The sequence below is a fragment of the Azolla caroliniana genome, unplaced genomic scaffold (genome assembly GCF_043228905.1).
Source record: "Azolla caroliniana isolate FFs.n. ecotype wild unplaced genomic scaffold, voAzoCaro1.0.p SCAF_18, whole genome shotgun sequence".
Classification (NCBI taxonomy): Eukaryota; Viridiplantae; Streptophyta; class Polypodiopsida; order Salviniales; family Salviniaceae; genus Azolla; species Azolla caroliniana.
The window spans coordinates 83,459-107,815 of NW_028230453.1; the positions used below are offsets into that span (position 1 = coordinate 83,459).

The 24,357-nt window shown below is 39.4% G+C and overlaps 1 protein-coding gene across 3 annotated transcripts; it reads right to left on the reverse strand.

Moving 5' to 3' along the window:
• Positions 1 to 649: 649 nt before the first annotated feature.
• On the reverse strand, positions 650 to 22,608 carry GC6 (golgin Putative 6). 3 transcript variants are annotated; one of them, XM_087334514.1, is made up of 20 exons: positions 22,473 to 22,608; positions 10,992 to 11,192; positions 7,926 to 7,981; positions 7,511 to 7,638; positions 7,365 to 7,417; positions 6,476 to 6,622; positions 6,251 to 6,324; positions 6,098 to 6,167; positions 5,968 to 6,021; positions 5,792 to 5,887; positions 5,612 to 5,662; positions 5,437 to 5,526; positions 5,236 to 5,346; positions 5,069 to 5,140; positions 4,040 to 4,225; positions 3,844 to 3,950; positions 3,707 to 3,755; positions 3,378 to 3,443; positions 1,502 to 2,290; positions 650 to 1,415 (listed from the first exon to the last, which is right to left on the reverse strand). In XM_087334514.1, exons 2-20 carry the CDS (start codon positions 11,034 to 11,036, stop codon positions 837 to 839), a joined length of 2,823 nt encoding a protein of 940 aa, XP_087190640.1. In that variant the 5' UTR covers positions 11,037 to 11,192; positions 22,473 to 22,608; the 3' UTR covers positions 650 to 836. The 3 variants fall into 3 exon arrangements, with proteins under 3 accessions (XP_087190640.1, XP_087190641.1, XP_087190642.1); XM_087334515.1 differs by lacking the exon at positions 22,473 to 22,608 and adding an exon at positions 18,710 to 18,731; XM_087334516.1 differs by lacking the exon at positions 22,473 to 22,608 and adding an exon at positions 13,171 to 13,244.
• Positions 22,609 to 24,357: the final 1,749 nt, after the last annotated feature.

Here is a 24,357-nt window from a genome sequence, read left to right on the forward strand (position 1 = left end):
TTTTCCTTTTATTAGTAACTATATTTTTAAACACATCCAACGTTCCCTCCACTTTCTCTATTATATAAAGAGGAAACCAGGAACATTAGAGTGTCATATTTTTATGCTCTAGCTGTTGTAGCAATTAACTCTTGTAGTTGTATTCCAGCTTGTTATCCCACCTTATTATCTATTACATAGCAGTTTCAATTCTCCTCATTTCTGTTCATGTATCTCTCATTTCCTTACAATTTTAATGTCAAATAAAAATATCCATAAATTTTGGGAGAATAAAAAGTGAGGAAGTAATGAACCTTTATTTCATTTTATTTTTATTAAAAATAAAACGAATACTTTTACATTTACTATAAAAATTTAATGGTGTCTTAAGTCCCTCTTTTATTGCTAAGTCCCCTTTTCTATATCCTTGGAATAATTGACCATGCATTCGTATACATATTCGTTTGCATTCAAATGGGAAATCCCACAAATGCGAATATATCAATCTATGGTAGCACCTATCCTTTGCATCCTCTACCAAGAACTTACTCCAATTATAGCATTTTGTCAAATAATATATGATTACCATTATTGACATTTATACACCATATCAAACAGGTTGACCAAGCAAGCGAAAGAAACTAGTTTATCCATTTGGCTTTCAATAAAATAAATAAAATCCCATTAAGAATATGTAACTAGCTTTCAACAGATTTACATACAGCAACGGCCATTAAAACACTTGAAAATCCTGTGCCCTAATCCCCACTCTGAAGAAGATTCATCTGCTCAGTTTTTTTAAATGGGCTGACGAAAAATGAAACAGAGCAGACCTTTTATCTATTAATATTCTATCATTAATCTTCATTATCACCATTGTCATCATTATCTTCTTCTTCTGCTTCTCCAATTCCTTGTAGTAGCAAATCGACATCTTCACCCAATTCCTCCAAGCGTGATCTAAGTTTCTCTACTTTGCTTTCCTCTTGCCCGAGACAAACAAGCAAATCATTCAGTTCGGCTTCACTCTCCTTTCGTGCTTCATTTCTTCCTTCTTCTTTGGCTGCCTCTAATTCAACAAAACCCACACTAGTTGTTGATACTCCTCGGGTTCCACTACCTTGGATATTTCTCAAGTCTTTATCTAGCCGATTATTCTCTTGTTCAAGGCTGTTGTAAGCAGCAGATAGACTCTTAAGATCTGCTTCAAATTTATCAGCCAGCTGCTTGTAATATAAACTTTCCAATTCCTTCTCATTCTGTCTTCTTTGTAGATCTTGGATCTGCTGATGGAGACTCTCAGTTTCCACTTCGGCAGCAATCAATTCTTGAGAATTTCTTAGAGGACCCAAGTTACTGGTATACTCTGTACCAAAATCCACCTTGCCTCCTTTGACTAGCTCTTCAGCTAATGCAACATTTCTGGATATTATTTCCTGTGACAAAGTTTGAGAACATATGCTAAGTTGTCATCAACAAAAGTAAGGATTCTTCAAATGCATTATCTACTTAAAAAAGATACCTGCATTTCAGCGGTTTGTTTCTGCATCAACTCTTTCAGTCTGTTAATGTAATCGCTTTCGCTCTCTCCACCTTTTCGATCAGGAACCGAGGGTAGAAGGCTTGCCTTGGCTTTTGGTTGGCTGAATAATTGAACAATGGTATCCCTAACAATAGGCTCTAATTTCTGAATGAGCTTTACGAGATAAGTATCATAGACACCAGCTACAGGACCTACATCACTGGTCTCAAACTCAACCTCCCCATTTCCACTCGACAAGCCAGATTCTTCTTCCAAAACAATCTCTGAAGAAGATGACTTTGTCAAAGACTTTTGATGTGCATTACCAGTCATAGCCATCAAGAAAACATGATTATTCTGCAAGGCTTCCCACCTTGCAAAGTATGTTGAAAGCCCAACTTGCTGGCTAATAATATCAACCAAAACATGAGCACTGTGTGCGCTTTCAATCGATGTATTATATAAAACACACTCTCCTAGGAGTACAGCAGCCAAACCACTAACATGCACACTAGCAGGAGAGTCAACAGTATTTAAGAGTTCAACCATATATGGTAGATGTGCCAGAGCCTCAAGAAAAGAGGAAACTGCAGCACGACAATCTGCAAGCCATACTATTAAAAGCTTCAAGAAGATGGGTTGTAGCCAAATTTTGCTACCTGCACCTGATCCCGAGCTCTTGCTTTGTGATTGCTTTCCTGCTGATGCCAGATATCTCACACATCGAGACATTAAATATTCTGGTGTGCCCAATGGTGAGCCAGATATTTCTAGAGGGATTTGCAATATCTGCATGAGATTTTACATCAGATCAATTTTGATGTATAATGACGTGAAAGAGTGAGCACATTTGCATGAATAGAGAATAAACACAAGACTGAATAAAGATGTGGAAGCTCGCCAATCATACAAACAGCAGATACTTATTTTATATATAATATAAAGAGGCCGAAATAGCCTATAAGACCAAGCAAGAGATTACATCTTAAAATATGTCCGTGTTTTATTCCAATTGTGCTAGCCACAACCTTCGAAAACCCATTGGGCGACTGCACCTTTCTTGACATGGATCCATATAGTGCATAGATTCCCCATTGCATATCTATAGGAACACCAAGGGCTTCTGGCAGTTGCAAGAGTCAAGCACATGGTACAATCTCAAGGGCTTTTCAGAAATCCACAACACAGCAATAAATTCCCTTAGCTCTGCCCTCTTTGATAAGGGCTCAGAGGGTCAATATGTGATCTAAAGTTGTAAAACCCTTCCAAAAGCATGTGTGTCCAGCTAAACGGCAGCCATTTCTTTCAGCCCATAACCTGAGTCTAGGATCGAGCCATAGTTTAGCCGAGTAACAGCCAATCTTGATTGTCCTATAATTGCCAGGATCATGGGGTCTCCACACTTGAAGACTGGCACAATGATAGGTTATGTCTAGCTAGTAAGGAAACCTCACCCATAGCTCTATTAAACATGTGTGCTAGCAACTGGAGGACGATGTCAAGGGAACAGATAAAAGTGCTCACCTAACAATCCATCATGATCTTGGGCCTTCCCAAATTGTAACTGATCAGTAACGTTTCTTACATTTCATGGAGTAAAAAAGGTGGATTCTCATGGGCTTGAGCCATATCTTCATTTGTGATGTTCCATATCTAGACAAGCCGGTACAATGATTAGGTCACAGAAATGCAGAGGGCAGAGGGAGGATGGAAAGTGCCATAGAGGACGGAAATGCAGAGATCAGCAAATGTTGCAGGAAATCCACAGATTAGACAGATCTTCAAGAAAAGATCAAGCACCCAATGATTGAGAAGATATAACAGAAAATGCAGAGATTAGGAAGACATTAAAGAGAGGAGAGAGAGAGAGAGTTACTTTCTCTTTGCAATCAAGATTGTCCCTCAAGATGTGTGTTAAAACACGTACAGCTCTACGACTGGCCTGCAAGTTGTTCATATACAATTATTAGTTTCAATCCACGCTTTTCTCTTTGTATGTCACTGACCAGTCAAGCTATTTAAACAACAAAAAACTTCGATCATTCCTAGCTTTGGAGACCAGATTCTAGGCATTTTCAAGGGTATAGAATCATTCTTCAGAAAAAGGGCGGGGTAGAATGACAAGGTCATATGAACACCCACTAGAAACCAATATGCAACACGTCTGTCAAATGCATTGTAATTTTGTTAATAGATTGACACTACCTCGAGATCCTTCTGATCATCGCTTAACTTTAGGGCTTTGAGCAGCATACTGTACCAAAATCAATACGTAATGTTTAGTAACATCGGTGTTCAAAAGCCTAATCTTCATTTCAGATTTTATCGTTTTAATGTTTCACCTCCCGAAGGACAAGCATTTTTCAGCCTCAACCACTCTGCCTATTGTGTCTGATTCAGGAGACGGCGTGATGGTTGATGCCAAGACAATTTGCCCTTCAACATTTTGCTAGCAATATTATACAAAACCAAAGTATAATAAAAAATACTACATTTTTGTCTTAAGAATAAAAAGCAAAAGAATTTCCTTGTCTTTACCTCACAGAAACATTTAATAACATACTCGGCTGCAATGCATTCAGCAAGCTCAGATGTATACAACAATACATGCAGGATACTATGAAGTGCTGGCTCACCATCTGGTTCATCTCCTATCACTTTTCTACCAAGGAGCTCACAGTTCCTAGAATGACCATGAACAAGATCGCCGATGCAACGCAAGGCCTGACCATATCAAATTTCCAACATAGTATTTAGAAGAAATAACTTACTAAATTGCATAAAAGATAATTCACCTATCAGAATCTCAACATTACTTACACCATGGACAGCACGCATAACTTTGTATAATTGCTAATGGCCTATCTATAGATGATTTTCAAGAAAACAATGAACTGACCAATTTTATTAAAATGCACAAAAGACATTCACATTTCAGTGTCTCAACTTTACTCACATGATGAACAGTAAGCATAACTTAATATACTAGTTCATGTGCTAGGCACAATTTTCTTAAAATATTAAGACCAAAGCATATGGATAGTTTTACCTCGTGTGTTCGTCACACATGTCTCATAATAATGATGATAATGTAATATGTATATTAACAGAATGCTAGATAATGAAAATGGCAGGATTACTACTGCAATTAGTTTAGTTGAACTAAGTTACCCCACATTCTTTGGGAATTCAGAGAGTATTTGATGTGTCATTATATTTAAGTAGAGATAGCTGCACCTAAGGACTTATTGTGACATTTCTTTTAGCAAGTCGTCGAAGTATTGAAGAAACTCACCTCACAGCGAACAGCCACGGAAGATACTCTGCAATTAGTTTAGTTTAACTACTGCAATTTAATTTAACTAAGTTATCCCACATTCTTTGGGAACTCAAGAGAGTATTTGATGTGTCATTATATTTAAGTAGAGATAGCTGCACCTAAGGCCGTATTGTGCTAATAAAAACTAAAACTCACTAATCACCTACATCTTAAATGACATTTCTTTTAACAAGTAAATGGATCTAAATATATAATATGAGAGTCGTCGAAGTATTGAAGAAACTCACCTCACAGCGAACAGCCACGGCAGATACTCTTCCCTCAACAGACAGCACTAATAGATAATCTAGTAAATTGCTCTGTGGAACAAGGATAAGGAACATAATACTATTAATGAAGCAAAACAGATTGAGAAAGAGATAGAATTGGCTAAAGCTTTACGGCATTGAAGTACCTGAGCCAAAATGGTCTGATTAGCTACTACATTAGCATCCTTACCAAGCTCTTCAGAAGCTTGGGAAAGCAGTAAAGTTACAGTTTCTAACAGGCAAAGAACATTTAAGACCTGCATTTGAATAGATATCACAACCTTATATTAATCAAGATTTGCTTGGGGTCACAATGAATGCATTTACATGCATCCAAAGAGCTGTACCTTTTGCTTTGAGAAAGTGTGTGCGTTGGACTTTCTGAGTTTAAGAATGGACACAATTGGTTGAAGGCCCAATGTCTCTCTTAGAAAACTCTGTAATGTTACATAAACAAGATAATCTTAATTTACAATTTTTCAAAAATGAAATAAAACATCTGGCATACATTCATCATTCAACCTGATTTGATGGATTGCTCCTAATGATATTGTTTAGCAATTCTAAACAATCCTGCAGCCAAAATAGAAATATATCATATGAGAAGGAACGAAAAACGATTTAGTCTTTTAAGAAGCCAAAATGGCCTATGCAGCATCTAGTCTCATCTTGGAGAAAAACGAACCAAATTAAATAGCCTACCTGAACAACTATTCCTCCTTCAGAGCCTCCTTCCTCAACAATGATGTTAAAAAGTTTCTCAAACACACCTTCGAATACAGCAATTTTTTGAATTTCCTGATTGCCATAACAATGAAGCAATTCATGCAACATCCCAATATTATGAAGTTCAGGAGAGCACTTCAGAAAATCATTACCTCAGCTGAACGTGTCAAGTGTGCAAGAAGTAGCAACGCTTCATTCCGAATAACCTGATATGAGAAGCTCAAATAACAATTCATACCTACTAAAAAAATGAAGCAAATGATATACTAATATCAAACACACCTCACGATCCTGCATCATGTCCATTAGCCTGGTAATCCCCTGTGGAGTTGCCAAAACAGCATCCTGCAACCTTCTCAAGCCACGCTTTATATGAGGTGGGGAATAGTCCTCAGAATATAATTGGCAAATGTGACATTTTATAATATGCAGTACCTAACCGAAGTGCTTGTGGTTAACATTGTGAGTAAGCGTAATGTGTGGTAGCGTATATAAAAATCTTCTTCCTCCTGTAAATATTTCAAATTTTTCTTACTAGTCTAGATTAAAGGCTATTTACAGATCATCCTCACAATCCTTAAGAAATAACTCAACAAAAAATAGAAATGTCCAAAGAAGAATTCAAGAGAAATACTCAAAAGAAATCAATAAAATACAAACCAGAAGACTCAATAATAATGCAGCACTCCCTTGCTCTCTTGCTAGCAGCTCCGAATTCAATGCTCCTGGCTGAATCTGGCTTTTGCTGCCATGAAAATTTCCTTCGGATGCCAACGCATTAACTAGTGTCTCAAGAGACCCTCTCACCTGTTAGATTAAATTCAAATTAACGACTATGGCTCAGATATCAATTTTCTGCAAATATAATGACATATGGCAGTGGTTTCTACATATTGTTATTCCTACACGTTGGATGCTACTCTTTCTGTTAGTATGAGATTCTGATGTATGTGCAACAGCTGCATAGGCTTTTCAATGACCAATTTTCTAGAAAGACAAATCATTGTAATATTTTACTTTCCCTACTTCCATATTCGACATACATAAGGAAACCTGTAAATATATGATCTGTACTATTGATTTGTGTATATGGACGTTTATATATGCGTACTTATTCACACATGAATACAGTATGTAATATGTATGTAAACCGTATTATAGACATATATTAAGGTCTACCCCCCACATACAAACAGATATAACTACTTCCCCAAAACATAAGTATTTCTGTATGTATAGCATCTCCCCAATACTACAATGGTTTCCTACAAATATTAGACCAACCTTGTCGACTTAAGAAAATACATACAAGAGAAAATAATATCACATTGAGTCTTACACTTATGTGAGGTCAAAACCAATTTATGGAATATAATTTTAAAACGAAGCAACTTCATTAACAAGTTCACTAGTGATTAGCAAAATCGCATATTCAATACATTTCATAGCCTCGAAAAACAAGAAAAATGCATCTACATAGGTTTTCCATGGAAATAGCAAGGGAAGCAAATGTAGCAACCATGTCAATAAGAAATTGAGCATCATTTACCAAGTCCAAATCATTGCGCTCCTCCCTTAAAACTGCCAGAATGATTGGTAAGCCTGAAAATAGATAAATGTTATCTGCATATGCTCCCAATTTGAGAATATCCTTATATTTCTCGATATATACTTGAGTACTAATATAAACATTACCCGTAGCTCCAAAAGCTAGCTGAGCTGAGCGACTTTCCGCAACAATATCTTGAAGCTCTATCATTGCATTATGCCGGTCTTCAACCAAGACTCCATTTTTTATCCGTTCCAAAAGTTGTTCCACACCACTTGACAATCAACAAACCACTTCATGTCACATGTTTGCATCAGAAGAAAGAGTACATTTTAAGAGAAATTGTGTCATAATAAGTGTGATTCCATATTGCAGCAAAGGAAAAGAGTGAAAAACACATAATATATACAGAAGGTGGAGGAAGGATTGCATCCCAAAGCTTGAAGAAATAAGGCAACTATATTAATGTTTATATCATACATTTAGAAAACATAATTATTAAGATATCATTGTGAGTCATATAAAAACTTAATTTTCTGTAAAAGGTAAGATATGGCATACCCGTCATCCTCCTGAGAATTTTGGTCATTATTTCCAAAAACAAGCCCACCGACCCCCTGTAAACATTCAGAATAGATGCATTAAGTATCACACATAATAAATCCAAACCCCCTCCAAGTATATAGCTCAATGAAAGATTTCATGCTTTTGATGGACTAGCACATGATCATGATTTAGTTAAGTCTATGACAGATATCTTTGATAGATGGAATCAACAGAAGCAAAGGCCATTTTAAACTGTCTGGACGGACATCAGTGGTTTTAGTTGCTTTCTGTATTGGCTTCTTTATAGTAAGGTGGATTATAATCTGGTTCCAACCACACCACTGCCTCGTACACAAGAGTTCTCAGTGTCCCCAAAACCTATTGATGTAGCCTGGATCATACATACTTATCCTTTATAATGGACTTTCATTGCAACCATGGTCTACCTCAACAAAATACACACCACCATCGGAAGTATACTTTCTGCAGGGACCAAAATGGGGGTACAAGAAAGAGATTTCCAAGTCCTCGATAGATGTGATCAGCCCCTGAGACCATGTATAGACAGGAGAGTGTGGATCTATTTAGGAATAGCATTCATGGCACTAGAGGAGAAAGCCTTTCCAGAATTAGTTCCAGGAGCCAGGTGTCAAGTCATGGCTATTTGATACTATTGTGAACCCTACAATTCTTTATTGAGTGCAGATTTGGGGACCTAGCTTATACTGTCATTACAAATCTGTTGGCATCTCTAATGGGTGGAAATAACTGGAATGACTTCTTGTATCCATGATCTGTAGAAATCTTGAGGATGATACATCATGCTAATGTTGCCAAATGGCATCCTGATTTAAAGAGAGCATCATTATCATCTTGGGGCCGGGGTCCGGTTTACAATTAGGATCACATAGACCTTAGCCAGGTTTGACTTTCACTTCACTAGTACTTTTGCTCAGCAAACCCAACCCTGACACCCTCATCGACATAGATAACATATTGAAATACAGGAGTCCAGCATAGGGAGAACTTTGAAATTTGTACACAAAAGGAGAATAGGGAGAACAGATTCACGAGTTTCAATATGCTGGACTAGTCTTTCAATATGTTATCTGTGTCTGGTCTAGTCATCGGGGCTAGGTTTGCTGGTGGAGAATTGTTAGTTCCAGATCTTATTGATGGCTCCTCATAACTAGTGAAAGTTAGGCCTGGCAGCGGTGTACACGATCCTTTGCAAATACTGTTGATGTGGTATCAGTGATGGACATAGTAGCAAATAAATGACCAGGGTCCATGGAACAAGATTTTCATGAGTCTTCTTTTCCCTAGCTTATGACATTCAATATGTTTTTTATTTGTTTTTTCCTTTTTACTGCCAGCGACAATCAAGGCTATCCTCTTAAGCAAAAGGAGCTAGTTGACTGGTAATGATTACTGATTGATACTATCCATCCTATTCTTCTGAGATGAGGAGCAGGGCTTAGGATTTGTCTTTGTACAGATTGTTGAGATTGGCCATACGCATACTATCATTGCCTCACTTCTTATAGACGAATGTTGAGAATGAGAAATGCATCCTTTTTTTCAATCCCTTCCCACAACAAATTTCAGCAAGATTAGTGGGTGTACGCCAAATAGTTGTACTGCAAATGCTGAATCTTCCAGAATGATGTTCCAATATGAGGAGCTGAGGTTAGGATGTGTCTTTGTATCATGGACCCCAGTGGGAGCGGTAAGAGGATTCACATATCCAAAGCCAGATATACATCTTATTTGTCGGAGAAGGATGTGGCTATATTTATGGAGTGGAACCTAACATATTTATACAAGCCCTAAAAGGTTTTTCCTTGTTTGTCTGAAAAAGGTAGGTGAGAATTTTTCAAAAAATATAGGCGGGGATTTATAGGAAAAGATAAGAGAGGATATATGAGAAAAGATAAGAAGGGAAATATAGAAAAAGATACGAGAGGATGGCATGACCTATCCTGTTGACATGGAAACTGACATGATATTGAGGCTTCTTACAGTTCTGAGACTAGCCATATCACTATCATTCAATATGCAATACAGTTTAGTATCAACCGGATCAGAAATCCCATCTTCTCAATACACAACTAGTTCAAATGCTCAGACCCCAATAGAAATGTATGGTAAGACCTTTTTTAGTTCTCAGGAGAACTTGATCACGGACCTTATAGAGGAGGGTCCCACAAGAGTGCCCATAAACCCCAATACTTCACCTAATGGAACAACCTTAGTTGGTTAACTATAGCCCAACTAGCACTATATATTCTCCTCAGTCCCACAGAGGATACCTCAAGTGCCTTTGTCCTAACTTCACTAGGGATAGGGTTATCAAATATGACAAAGTGAAGACCTGCATTGCTGCAACTGCTGCAATGCCAGAAATTCTTTCTAGGATATTTCTTCTCCATTTCATGCCTGAATGATGAGAGATCAATCAGGATCCAACGAAGTGACTTAGGTGCTGATTGATAGCTTACTTCCACCCTCAACCATTACTGCTATGGATGGCCCATGCTGCAAAGTAATAGGGAAGAACGAGAATGGATTGCTATTAACATTATTTGGGTACCAGGATGGCTTCATACTACAGACCAGCAATATGCGCACTCATTTGTCCAATAGGATCATGCCTCATACACACCTTTGGTCAAATACATAGTTCTTCAAATCACCAAGACATTGAGACAGGGTGATACAAAGAAATAGGCCTAGAGAACATGTGTAAGAAATGTCAAGGAGACCCCAACATGGAAGAACATTACACTTCAAGTATAGAGCCTGCTATCAGATGCAAGGGTACCCTGGGACCTTCAATTTACACCAATAGCTAAACAACATGCATAAACATGACGGTAAAAATAAGTTATTCTTTGAGCCATTTAGCACAAACATGGCTATTGTTTTGACAAAAATAAAGAAAGCATTGACGTATTAATGTTAAATATGTTTCCTCAAGAATCCTTTCATACATGAATTTCTAGAACAAGATAAAATCCTTAAATTTATCTCTAAGAATAAACTTATTTTATCTGAAAAAATCCAATCCGAAAAAGTTACTTGGGCAACTGCATTGAAATTGATGGAGCCCAACTTGAATGCCATAGCTTCCCTTACAATAACATATCTCTAATCAAAATCCGAGATAAGTCTCCTCTTTCTCTTTCTTTTTTGATCAATACTTTCTTTATATAAAAACATATAAAATCCCAATGCTCCAATAATGAATGAGTTATCTGCTCTGATCATATCAAAGTCATCCTTCCAAAAGATGACACAAAAAAGGGGGTCAAACGTTAGCCATGGTTAATAAAACATAGAGCTAAATATTAATTATATGCTTTACCAATACAGAAAATCATGAAAATATGTTTTGTACACAATAAAAACTTGAACATTTTGCTTGCTTATTTTTCAAATTATCTATTTATTTCTTATGCTTCTTCTTCACACTAATTTTGATCAAACTTATGTACTAAATCAAGAGTAATGAGATGAAGAAGTAAGAGAGAGATATAGTTCATTATTACATTATTAAAACAAGCGAGCATATTTGTAAAATTTTCCATTAGTGGATTTTGATACGTAAACTAATAGCTGATTCTCATAACTGCATGTATACGTGTTGTTACGTTACTCGAGACCAGAACTAACTGGATTAGGAAAGGAATGAAATGAGAAGGCCAAAGTTATCTACGGAAACCAAATGAAATTACATCCCATAACTTTGATACACTCAGGGCGCTACAAAGGAACAAAGAAAAGGAGTTGTGGCTTGGGTGAGTAGAACAAATGTCAGACTGACTGCATCCATTATCAGCAGTATGAGTTGAATGAGATATCATAATTAATAATCCATGGGGATGCTGGATTCAAGATGTAGAAGAGTATGCAGCAAGAGAGGTACAAAGTAAATCATCCAGAAATTTCCTATATGGACCAATATAGAATAGTATCAATATCCTCAAGTGTAAGGTGCCTTGGAGAGCATGCTTGTAGCCTCACAATGATGCTCTGAATCTGCCCATATAAGTATATCTGAGGGTGTTTGAGGGCAACCTAGAAAATTTTATTCTATCAACTAGGTTCTACCAAAATGTGAAAACTCAACAGATCCTCCTAGTCAAGATTGAGGGGTGAGGCCCAAAGGGCATGAGAAATAAGGTACAAACCCCCAGACAACTGGCCTGCCCATGATACAATGTATATAGCTATCACAGGCAACTTGTCGTTAGAGCATCATTCAAAGTTTCTAGGATTGATCTAAATGTCTACGGTTGCACTGATGTATGTGATGGTCCAAAATAATTTCGACGACACTTTAATAAATCTTCCAAGCACACGTAGAAACTAGATTTATATAGGCACGTTGTAGAGCCTAGAATCACAATATGGGTCCATTAACAACGTTGCATATGCACTGGCATTAACGATGATCTGAAGTACTCTGAACAACACTTAAATTAATCTCCAAGTTCCATTGTAGAGACTATATTTATATAGGCATAGTCTGGGGCCTAGAATCACAATATACAACAATCAATAAGGGTCCATAGACCATGTAACAAATCTTATCCCAGGAGTAAAAAAATCCTCTAATATCCACCATCTGAAAAGGTTACATATATAGAGCATAGGTGACACTACTCTATGAAAGGACTAGTTTTCCCATGTGTAACGGATGAACTCTTCAGCATGATTGTGATCATTGAGAACAGATTTTTCAGCACAACTACAAACAGCTTTTAGGTCAGTTTTCGGGAAAAACGCAACCTCGCTGACTAATTTAGGAGTTGAAAGTTTCAACTTGCTCAGTTCGAAACACTGATACAAGGACAGAAACATGTTGACAATATGTATCTTTAGTTCTATAATTTACTGCATTTTCTCACTATTTCTGATGATGATGATGATGATGATGATGACGACGACGTGAAACAATTACCAATGACGGCAATGTTTTACGCTGCTGAGGAGCAGTTGTGTTCTCTTTTCCAAGCTTTTGATAGTGATGGGATGGCTATGTGAGTGAAACCAAACTGGCGAATTCTATGGCCCAGTTAGGACAAGTTGTGAACACTAATTCACATTAATCCAGAAATAACCTTCCATATCCCAAATAGCTTCTTGTACCTTGTACCTGTACATATGTGTTCATATCTTGTATCTGGCTATTTAATAGTCCCATACTCACTAATAAAATTAACGCTTCTATCAAATTGCTATTACCAAATCTTACATTATCACATGGTATCAGAGCGTTCAAGATCAACAGCAATCAGAGCGTTCAGCAGCACCAGAAACAAGAACAAAAGAACAGAAACTTCAAACGACGACAAATGAAATCATCAACATCACAAACTACTCACAATAAGAAACACTAAATTCATAAACTCAAAATTTACTTCACAAATAAATAAATAAATAACAAATCATGGCCACAGTCAAAAATCTAGACATGGTTGCTGCCACAACACCCTCCTCCACATCAGTATCCAGATCTATTAGAATTGACAGACTAACTAGAGCCGTAAATTATCGTCCATGGCAAATACGGATGAAAATGTATTTGCGCAGATTACATCTATGGGCATACATAGATGGAAGTAAAACCAAACCTGACAATAATGATCCAGAAATTCAAGCATGGCAAGATAAGGATTTTGAAGCACAATCCGAAATACAATTCCATGTAGCAGATTCACTAATGTGCCTCATTTCAAACCAAGAAACCGCCAAAGAAATGTGGGAATGTCTAAGTGAACAATATGAAAAGACCGACACAATTCATGCCATCACTCTGTTTCGAAAACTCACAACCTTCCACATGCAAGAAGGTAATGATTTTGAAACATTTCTACAGTCATGGCACTCACTCCTAGAACAAGGCACCACCGCAGGCATTGGATTCACAGACCAACATGTACTCATGCTATTAGCAGCACTACCACCGACCTGGCGACCTTTCGTCACAACCCAATCCTATCAAACTCAACCATTGGCTGTCCTCATCAACAAAATGCACCAAGGATATACCTTCTCCAAGCTAAGCAACAACAATCTCAACCAAGCAATAAATTCCGATTGCAATGGCAACCACCATTCCCACATCGAACCAACAACAACATCCTAAGAGGAAAGGTGATAGTTGATGAGTTAAGGAAGTTGCAATTACCCTTGTAGGATAATACACTTTCTAATTATCATAAGTGGGTGGGATTATTTTCAGGTTTTACTTGGAGTCTGTGGCCTTAGAGATGATGGTACTTTCTTAAGTTATGATGTTCTATAGGATGGACAATTAGGGATGATTCCCTGGGAAGATGAATGTTTGGCTAAGGCTATATTAAAACCTATTAGAATTCTAGCTAAGGTAGATAAGGTTTGGGTCCTTGACCCTAATCCTAATGATGTTCATCCATGGCGGGATCTATGGGTAGTGGGGAAAAAACCATTATGTGAATTGTGTTGAGAATCAAACTCAACTTCCCATGTGTGGGAACACACTCTAGGATACTTAAGTGTGTGAACATCCCACCTCTTTGTATAGTAACTAGTGTGTCATAGAACTTAATGTTCTATGACACATAGAATATAAGTAGTTAAGACACGACCTCTTTCCCAAGAGGCGGTACTAGTGAGAGAACTTAGAGAGAAGGTGACTACATAAGAACCTTCTCCTTCTCCTTGTAACTATCGGTCATTCTTGTTTCCTTGTAATACAGTTTTCTGTTTTTCTGTAATCTCTCTCTCTCTCTCTCTCTCTCTCTCTCTCTCTCTCTCTCTCTCTCTCGCCAAAATGGTCTTATAGGCCATTTTGGCCTCTTAAAAGACGTTAATATATCTTTCTTTCTTTCTTTCTTTCTCTCTCTCCACACACACACACACAAAATTCTTCCGTTGCACAAATCACTCTCAATTCTTTACATGGTATCAGAGCGCGTGGTAGCTTGATCGTAGCCCATCACCTCTGCGTGTGTTGTGCCCAATCCCGAGTCCGGAAAGAACCAGCTGATCACTGTAGCAGCAACCTGCACAGTTCATATCAAAGAGAAGAAGAACAAGAAGTTTGACAATGAACACTCAGATGGGAAGCGCTCTTCCTGCCGAGAAGCTCGACAAAAACAACTTTGCATCTTGGGAATACAAGATGCACCAATATCTTGTCAGCCAAGGTTATTGGAGCTATGTCGAGGGAGCACACAAAAATCAACCCAACCCAGCACATGCCAACTACCCAGCTTGGGAGCAAGCAACGAGTTGCGTACTGTAATGTCTAGCATCATGCTTTCATGATCACATGCTTGGCTACATCCGAGTGGCCAAAACGCCGAAGGAGGCGTGGGGGAATCTCAAAAAGATATTCATGGCCAACACGACCGCAAGAAAGCTTCAACTGTCCAGAATTGAATAACATTCAACAGAGGGACATGTCAATCGGCAACTACACCTTGAAGATCAAGGAGCTGTGCGACGCCCTCGGGTCAATCAATGTCAGCATTGACGACGATGAAATGGTGCAAATATGCCTCGGAGGCTTGGCACCTCGGTTCGCCGCTATAAGGTCAACCATTCTTGCGAGATCGATCTCCAGTCAATGTTACTGGACGAAGAAAATCACGTTCGAACGAAGAGCAATGTGCAAGAGGGACACATGCTCTATTCGAACTCAGATGGGGGAAGAGGACAAGGTCGTGGCAACAGAGGCCGATTCGGGCAAGGCCAGCATAACCAAGGGCAGTCCCATGAGCACAACTTCTACTATCGACAAGATTTGCGAACACGCGAGGAGGAGCCTAGGGTAGAAGGGGGAACAATCATGCTGAACCCAGCTGACAGAACAACTCCATCCAATGCAGATATTGTGGCAAATTGAGCCACTACGAGGCGGAGTGTCGGAAAAAGAAAAGTGAGATGGCATTCATAAGCCGCAACTCACAAATTATGCCTCGAATTCCGACTACGATGATCATGGCGAAATGTCCATGATGCGATACAGAGCGAATTCGATGATAGAATCGTGCTCGACCAACACCTCCAATTCCGAAGATGTATGGTTTGTCAATTCAAGTGTGTCAAATCATCGAAGTCTCATGCAGATTGGTTTCGAGAACTCCGAAAGCCCGATCGACCCAGCTATATTGAAACTGGGGATGACAAAATCTACCCCATTCAGCATGTCGGCAATGTCCCGTTCGGTGAAGAGGGCAGTCAGACCTACATCAAGAATGTCTTGCATGTCCGACAATAACGAAGAATCTGATCTTGGTCGGCCAGATTGTGGAACAAGGCATGCAAGTCCGGTTCAACGATGGAGGATGCTTCATCAAAAAGGAAGGCCGAATTATTGCTCGCGGTCGAAGAGAAGGCCAAATGTTCATCCTCGATTCTTACGAGATAAAGTCGGCAATGTTTGCCAAGGGCCATAAAGCCGACGTCGACATACAACTATGGCACAAACGAATCGGCCACATCAATCTCCAAAAGCTCAAAGGAATGCAATCGAAAGGAGTTGTCGTCAAACTCTTGACCTTTACCAAGGAGACTACGGGCGTATCGAAGCCCGCCAGTTTGGCAAACAACATTGTCAACTGTTCCCGAAAGAGAGGAACGTGAGCAAAGGAATCCTGGATGTAGTACATTCAGATGTATGGAGACCAGCCCAAACGGCAACATTCGGTGGTTGTCGATACTATGTGACATTCATCGACGACTTCTCCAAGAACACCAGGATCTACCCTACGCGGCAAAAGAGCGAAGTGTTCGGACACTTCCAAAAGTTCAAAAACGAAGTCGAAAAGGCAACCAGTCGGCATGTCCGATGCCTTCAATCGGACGGTGGCAAGGAGTACTTCTCCAATGTCTTCACAGCATACCTTCGACAAGAAGGAATTCGACGAGAGTTCACCTGCCGACATACACCTCAGCAAAATGGAGTAGCCGAACGAAAGAACCGGCATATACTTGAGGTGGCAAGGGCAACGATGAATAAAAAACATCTGCCAAAATCATACTGGGCTAAAGCGGCAAACACGTCTATCTATCTAATGAATCATTGCACAACATCCGAAATGCACAATCTCACCCCTCACGAGAAGTTTTACAGTAAGAAGCCAGACCTATCCCACGTCAGGAGATTCGGCTCGTTTGCATACGTGCACATTCCCGACGAAAAGCGGCAAAAGCTAGACCCCAAGTCGGAGAAATGCATCCTTTGCTCGAACAAAAGGGGTATAAGTACTTCAACCCCTCTACCAAAAAGGTACGAGTGAGTAGGGATGTCGTATTCGACGAATCAGCATCCTAGTACACAGCCAACTCAACTCCGTCCAAACTTATCGAAACCGATTGCGAAATAATCGACCTGGAGGAAGTTGATCGACTAAGGCTCACAACATAGGAAAGTCCCCTCTCAACCAAATTGAGTGGACCACAAGAGCTGCCAAGCAGCCAAAGCACGTCACGGCTGGAAAAGGACAAGGGAAAGGCCAAAATGCCTGAGTATGAAGACTCAGATAAAATCGAACCGGATCACTCACCTGACAATGGGTATGGTGAATTGGATGTGCCCAGCATGAGGACACCAGGGGCACCACGTGGATCCACCAAAGAAAAGAACATAGTCAGCCGATTCGGCTACAATGACTACATGGCATATCATTATGCATTCATGGTGAAGGTGGCAATAGTCCAAGAGCCGGAAATGTTTTCCGAAGCTGCAAAGACCCACGATGGGTCGAAGTGTTGTCCAAAAACAAGAGACATGGGATCTCATTCCCTCTTTACCTCATCACAAGGCAATCGGATGCATTTGGATGTTTAAGGTGAAGCACAATGCCGACGGCACCATCAATTGCTATAAGGCTCGGCTTGTAGCAAAAGGGTATGCGCAATCACACGAGGTCGATTACGAAGAGACCTTTGCCCCAATGGCAAAGATGACTACCATTTGCACTATGATCACGCTCGCAGTGGCAAAAGGGTGGCACCTCCACCAAATGGATGTAACGAACACCTTCCTACAAGGCGAGTTAGACGAGGAGGTGTACATGGTGCAACCACCCGGATTCGTGTCAGATACGCATCCGACTGCTGTCTGCCGACTCAAGAAGCCTCTCTACGGTCTCAAGCAGGCACAAAGAGCATGGCATTCGAAGATAACCCAATATCTTCATCAAATCGGTTTTCAAATGTCCAAGTCCGACAATTCTTTGTTCATCCGTAACGATTCCCGAGGGCAATTGTTCATCATAATCTATGTGGACGACTTGGTCATTGGAAGAGAGCATATCGGGAACATCGAACATACCAAGAAGCTACTCTCCAACCGATTTGAAATGGCTGACATGAAGGAGCTCTATTACTTCCTTGGCATCGAAGTAATTCAGACTCCAACAAGCATCATGATCTCCCAACGGCACTACATCCTCAACTTGTTATACAAGTTTGGGATGACCAAGTGCAAATCTGTGGCAACCCCTCTTGATCGCAATCTCAAACTGGATACCGATTCCAACACAGAAGAGCGCAAGCCGACTCAGTATCAACAATTGATCAGGAGCCTCATCTATCTCACGATCACTCAACCCAACCTTAGCTACCTAGTCGGTCTCCTTAGCCAATTCATGCAAAAACCACGTGACATTCACTTGGATTATGTTAAGCGAGTATTACGATACGTGAGCAATACAATGGACTGTGGCATTTTCTACAAGACGGCAATGCCAATTCAACTCGAAGGGTACACAGATGCCGACTAGGCCGGCTACAAAGCCGACCGACGATCGACCTCCGGATTTGTTTTCTCTCTCGACCACGGCACCATATCGTGTAGTAAGAAACAGCCAACAGTCGCATTGTCAAGCACCGAAGCCGAATACAAGGGCGTGGCCATAGCCGCATGTGAAGCCGTTCGGCTCAAGAGAATATTGAAGGACCTGGGCGTTCCCATCAAGGATCCGATTCTCCTGTATTGCGACAACATGAGCAGCATCCACCTGGCCCGAAACCCAGTTTTCCACGCTCGGACTAAGCACATTGAGGTGCACTATCACTTCATCCGAGAACGTGTTCTGGCCGGGAATGTCGACCTCCAACACATCAGCACGATTCTGCAAACGGCCGACATCTTTACGAAAGCCCGGGGAGCCAACAAGTTGCGGCAGTTCACAATGAACCTTGGCCTCTCAATCACCGACCAACCGCGCTTGAGGGGGAGTACAACGGAGTAGAACAATCAAACAATCAATCGAAGTAAGCCGAAACCGATTCTGCCGAATCAAAGACCGAACCCTTCGGAGTCCAGAAGTTGCGTTCGAATGGGCGTGTTGAGAACCAAACTCGACTTCCCGTGTGTGGAAACACACTCTAGGATACTCAAGTGTGTGAACATCCCACCTCCTTGTATAGTAACTAGTGTGTCATAGAACTTAATGTTCTATGACACATATTCTTTAAGTAGTTAAGACACGACCTCTTTCCCAAGAGGCGGTACTAGTGAGAGACCTTAGAGAGAAGGTGCTACATAAGCACCTTCTCCTTCTCCTTGCAACTGTTGGTCATTCTTGTTTCCTTGTAATACAGTTTTCTGTTTTTCTGTAATCTTGAGCTCTCTCTCTCTCCACACACACAGTTCTTCCATTGCACAAAATCACATCCATCCTAAAGTGATGTTGGTCAGCTATGTGGAAGGATGGAGAAGCTAGCTAGACTGCAGTACTTGCCTGAAAAGGATCCCAAAATATGTGCACTGCTATACCTTGTTTTAAAGCACAAGAATGTTTTAATGAGTCTTTTTAAGCTGAGCAGAGATGAGAAGGATAAAGTTGTGTGCATTTCTAACTCGAGATTTTCAGGTGTAGAAAAAACAGGTTGTTGCATTAAAATGTGCACATGTTCTAATGGAAAACACCATCGTGATCTTGTTGTAGCAAAAAAAAACTCTATCTTCAAATGCTTGTGCAAGGCCTCTTACCTAATATGATGACATTTTCTGGTATGTTGAAAGCATGTGGCAACATGGGAGATATACAAAAAGGGAACAACTTCCATGCTCAAATTGAGATGTGTGCAAAATGTGGAAGTATGCTTGAAACAAGTATTTGCTATAAGACAAGCAATAAATCTTATTGAATGGACTAGTTTAATTTCAGGATGTGTTCAAAATAGAGAAACTGTACAAAAAACATTTAGCACAATTATGGTTTCAAATATCATCTCATGGAATGCACTCAAAAGAGGCTATAGAGACAATGGATATGTCGAGGAGGTGTTGTATTAGTTTTGAACAAATGTAAGACAATATATGTATATTGTTTACTTTAATTTTAATACCAATGGAGGATATTTTTTATGGAAAAAAAAAGAAATGTATTTATTCAATACCAATGTAACCAACACAACAAGTTTAAACCTTTCATGGTACCTAGATACCGGGGCCACCCATCATATGACATTTGACAAACTGTACCTAACACAATACAAAGAGCTTACCACACCCCTAGACGTCCACCTTGGAGATAACAGCACCAGAAAAGCCCACGGATATGGTACCCTCACCTTCAGTCTACCCAACAACAATAATCTACATATTCATATAGTTTACTTTGTACCAGGACTTACAAAGAACCTCTTATCAGTAAGTCAAGCCACTGAATCCGGCTACACACTCACCTTCAAAGGTAACTCTTGTCCCTTCAAATCTCAACTCTCAAATGGCACATCATATACAATTCCCTGTTTCAAAACACAAAACCTATACCCAATTCCCATCACACCCATCAAAATATCAAATGCCTCTCATCAAATCCATGACGCTGGAATTCAAAACACCATCAAATGGCATCTTCGGTTAGTTCACCCACATCTTCAAACCCTTCATAAGATCCGAACACACAACCTTGCCGATGGAATAATAGGTCCTTTCACCCAACTAACCTTTTGTGAAGACTGCCTCTTCGGAAAAATGACCTCCAATCCATATCCTCGTTCAACCCAATACACAACAAACCCCCTACAACTCATCCACACCAAGCTATGTGGACCAATGCCAACTCCCTCCCTCACCGGAGCTCTTTACTTTCTGACATTTATCGATGACTACACACACTACACCATCCTCAAAAAGAAATCTGACACCGTATCCCATTTCTTGGTCTACAAAAATCTTGTTGAAAACCAATTGAATCAATAAATCAATAAATCAAAATGCTACGAAGTGATAATGGAGGTGAATTCACTTCGAATGAATTTGATAAGATACTACAGTCACAAGGAATTCTGCATCAGACAACCATACCACATCATCCTCAACAAAATGAAAAAGCAGAGAGAAAGAATCGCACACTCATGGATGTTGCTCGATCAATGCTAAAAACTGCAAACCTCCCAAACACCTTCTGGGAAGAAGCCGTGGCAACAGCTTGCTATTTACAAAATAGATTGCCTACTATAGAACTCAGCTCTCAAACACCATTCAAAAAATGGTCAGGTATCAAACCTGATCTTTCTCACCTAAAGATCTTTGGCAGTACAGCATACTCATATGTACCCAATGCAACCAGAAATAAACTAGAAGATCGAGCAACCAAGCAATTTTTTATCGGCTATGGTGACTGCTTCGGCAAGAAAAGATGTCGTCTTTACAATCCTAAACATACTAAACTAAAAATACTAAACATATTGACTACAAGTATTTTTATGTAAAAGAACTGGTAGAAGGAACCAAAGAAGATTAACCAATCCTCATCATCAATTATACTCCTACAAAAGCACAAAAGCAGTACCCAAATTTGAATTTTGTTGCAAAGCTATTGAACTTATTAACATAACTTCAAATAGCAAAAGCCATAGCTTATAATGCTAGAAAACAATAAGGAGAATGTGAACACTAATTCACATGATTCCAGAAATAACCGTGCATATCCCAAATAGCTTCTCTTACCTTGTGTCTGTACATATCTGTTCATATCTTGTATCTGGCTATTTAATAGTTCCATACTCAATTAATAAAATTAACGCTTCTACCAAATTTCTATTACCAAATCTTACATTATCACACATGTTTTGTCAGAACAAGAGCTCGCCGAGATGATGAAGGAAGCCGATACCGATGGGGACTGCCCAATAAGCTACGAAGAGTTTGTGGCGTCCATTACATGTGCTGCTTATGAGGCTCAAAACAATATTTGATCATGTATCCCAGTCTTTAGGGTTGTCAATCATGATCTCGTGGAGAGAAGACAGACATCAAATCATGTCTTATTGAGCAGTCGTATACATTCGCATGGAATGAAGATGTCAAGCATAACAAATTATCACATAAACCTAGCACGTTGGGATAATTACATGGAATGACAACAAGTGAGAAGAGCTATTAAACAAGAGGTTCAAACACATCATCTTGCTCCTATGTTATTTAATGTGAGTAGAGCAATCAACTTCCTCCACGCTTGTGGTTTACTAATTTTCAATAGCTCGGTTTGACCTGCAGCTTAACAGGGTTTGGTTTGATTTTAAGTGAGAGAGAGAGAGATTTCATACCTTCGCACACCTAGATCTGCTGAGTTTCTTCTGTCTCTGTGTGTGAGTTGGGGGTGTGCTTCTTGTTATATCATTGTAAGCAAAATAATAGCAATAATAACCCATTCATTTTTCTCAAGATTTAGGAGAATTCCAGATGTACCCCTGGAGTCGAGTACTAGTCAAGTTAACCCAAGAAAAAGTGTATCCTTTTGTGGGTCAAAACTTGACGAGAGATGTGGAAAATTGAAAAGTGTATCCTTTCCTATCAAATTTGAGGGATGTGAGTGACTAACATTACGGAGGGTAAGGAAGATATGGTGATGTGGAAGATGGCACCAAGTCGACGAGGATTATGACATTGTTAGATTGCGAACCAATGTTCACTCGTCTTTATCGTTGCTAGACTGATTATAAACATTGTCCTTGAATGATGGAGTTAAATTGTGAATGTTGGTAGATATCTATTGAAATCAAAGGTTAACCACTCAAAGAAGTCAAAGCTCCCAAGATATCATAGGTCGCATGGGACCATTGGACCCATATGTTAGTATGCATTGTTGCTAGAAAAATGTGTGTACAACTAGACAAACAATTCGTGGAGATTATCTCACTCTAATCATCAGACACATTGTCTTTTGTTGTTAATTTCTAAGTAGCTCCATCATGGCCACCAAGTAAGGTCACCCCTACCTCAAATGCCTTCTCTTGAACCTCTTATGTATGCCCTTGACGTGCATGGCCCATACTTATCTAGAATTTGATTTTAAAAGAAGACTATGCAAATGACAATAACTTATTGTAGCCAAAATAGGTTGAATCGCATGATATCTATTAATTCATAAGTAGAGATCCAAGACAAAGATTGGGCTTATTTATATTGTATTAAATCTTATTTAATTATTCATCTTTATCTCTCTTACAATTGTGTGCCCTTTGGGCAACTCATGTAGGTTAAATAGTGGATCGTTATAATGGCATTAAGCTTTAAATAGAGCATTTGTAACATTCAATTAGTTGGGCATTTGTAACGCTCTCTTATGATGGATACCCCAAATGTCAAAAAATAGAGCCATTTTCAACCCTTTCAGTACAAGAGACAAGGTGAGGCTTCCTCCAACTATGTAATTTAGGTGTGAAGGCAAATTCCTTTCTAAAGATTCTTACATGAGGCTTGTGGAAACGAGTGAATTATCTGGCGGAAATTGAGCTATTATATGTCCCCATAGATGGAAGGGTTAGACCCACAATATCACCATGAGTTGCATTGTCTAATCGATTCTCCATGTCGTTAAACCCAAAACTTTGAATTGGGACATCTTTATCACTAGTTCCAAATGGTGTTCCTTCATTTATAATAACCATAATAGCAAGCATTCTAACATCTCTCCCAAGTCCCCAACTCATTCCTTACCAACCCCTCCATTAGGGATCTCCATAAATGAAAGAGGAGGATGTTGGCATTTTGCCATAAACTAGACCAAATCACGATTCACCACATCCAAAGCAATGACCCACAAATGTCTTTGACTTCAGTTTAAAAGAAAGTTGTTCATACACACCCATTCATGGTCTACTATGACTTGTATCCCATAATACACAAAATTTGCACTTGTTTTATGCATTTGCATGTGAGAATACCAACACTTTACCTGTTGGATTCATCGAGTCTAAAAAGGGGCCATAAAAATACATGCTTACACTCCAATCTTACCCAAACCAAGCACTCCTATTTCAACAAAGGTTGATCGTCCAACGTGGGGGACAATTTCATTTTCATGCACCAACCGTAGATCCAGGACCACAAGAACTTTATCCAACAACATGCTTTGATGTTCAAGGGAACGGAATATGGCATCATAAAACCCCCATAGACTTGCATGTATATTTATATCCGACCATTGTT

Excerpts from the sequence above, each read along its gene's own strand:
- GC6 (XM_087334514.1), bottom strand. The coding sequence starts at position 11,036 with ATGGCATTCAAGTTGGGCTCCATCAATTTCAATGCAGTTGCCCAA. Across the intron at positions 6,022-6,097 it reads ACATGATGCAGGATCGTGAG|GTTATTCGGAATGAAGCGTT; the intron begins GTGTGTTTGATA and ends TTCTCATATCAG. Across the intron at positions 5,141-5,235 it reads ATCAGACCATTTTGGCTCAG|AGCAATTTACTAGATTATCT; the intron begins GTACTTCAATGC and ends CTTGTTCCACAG.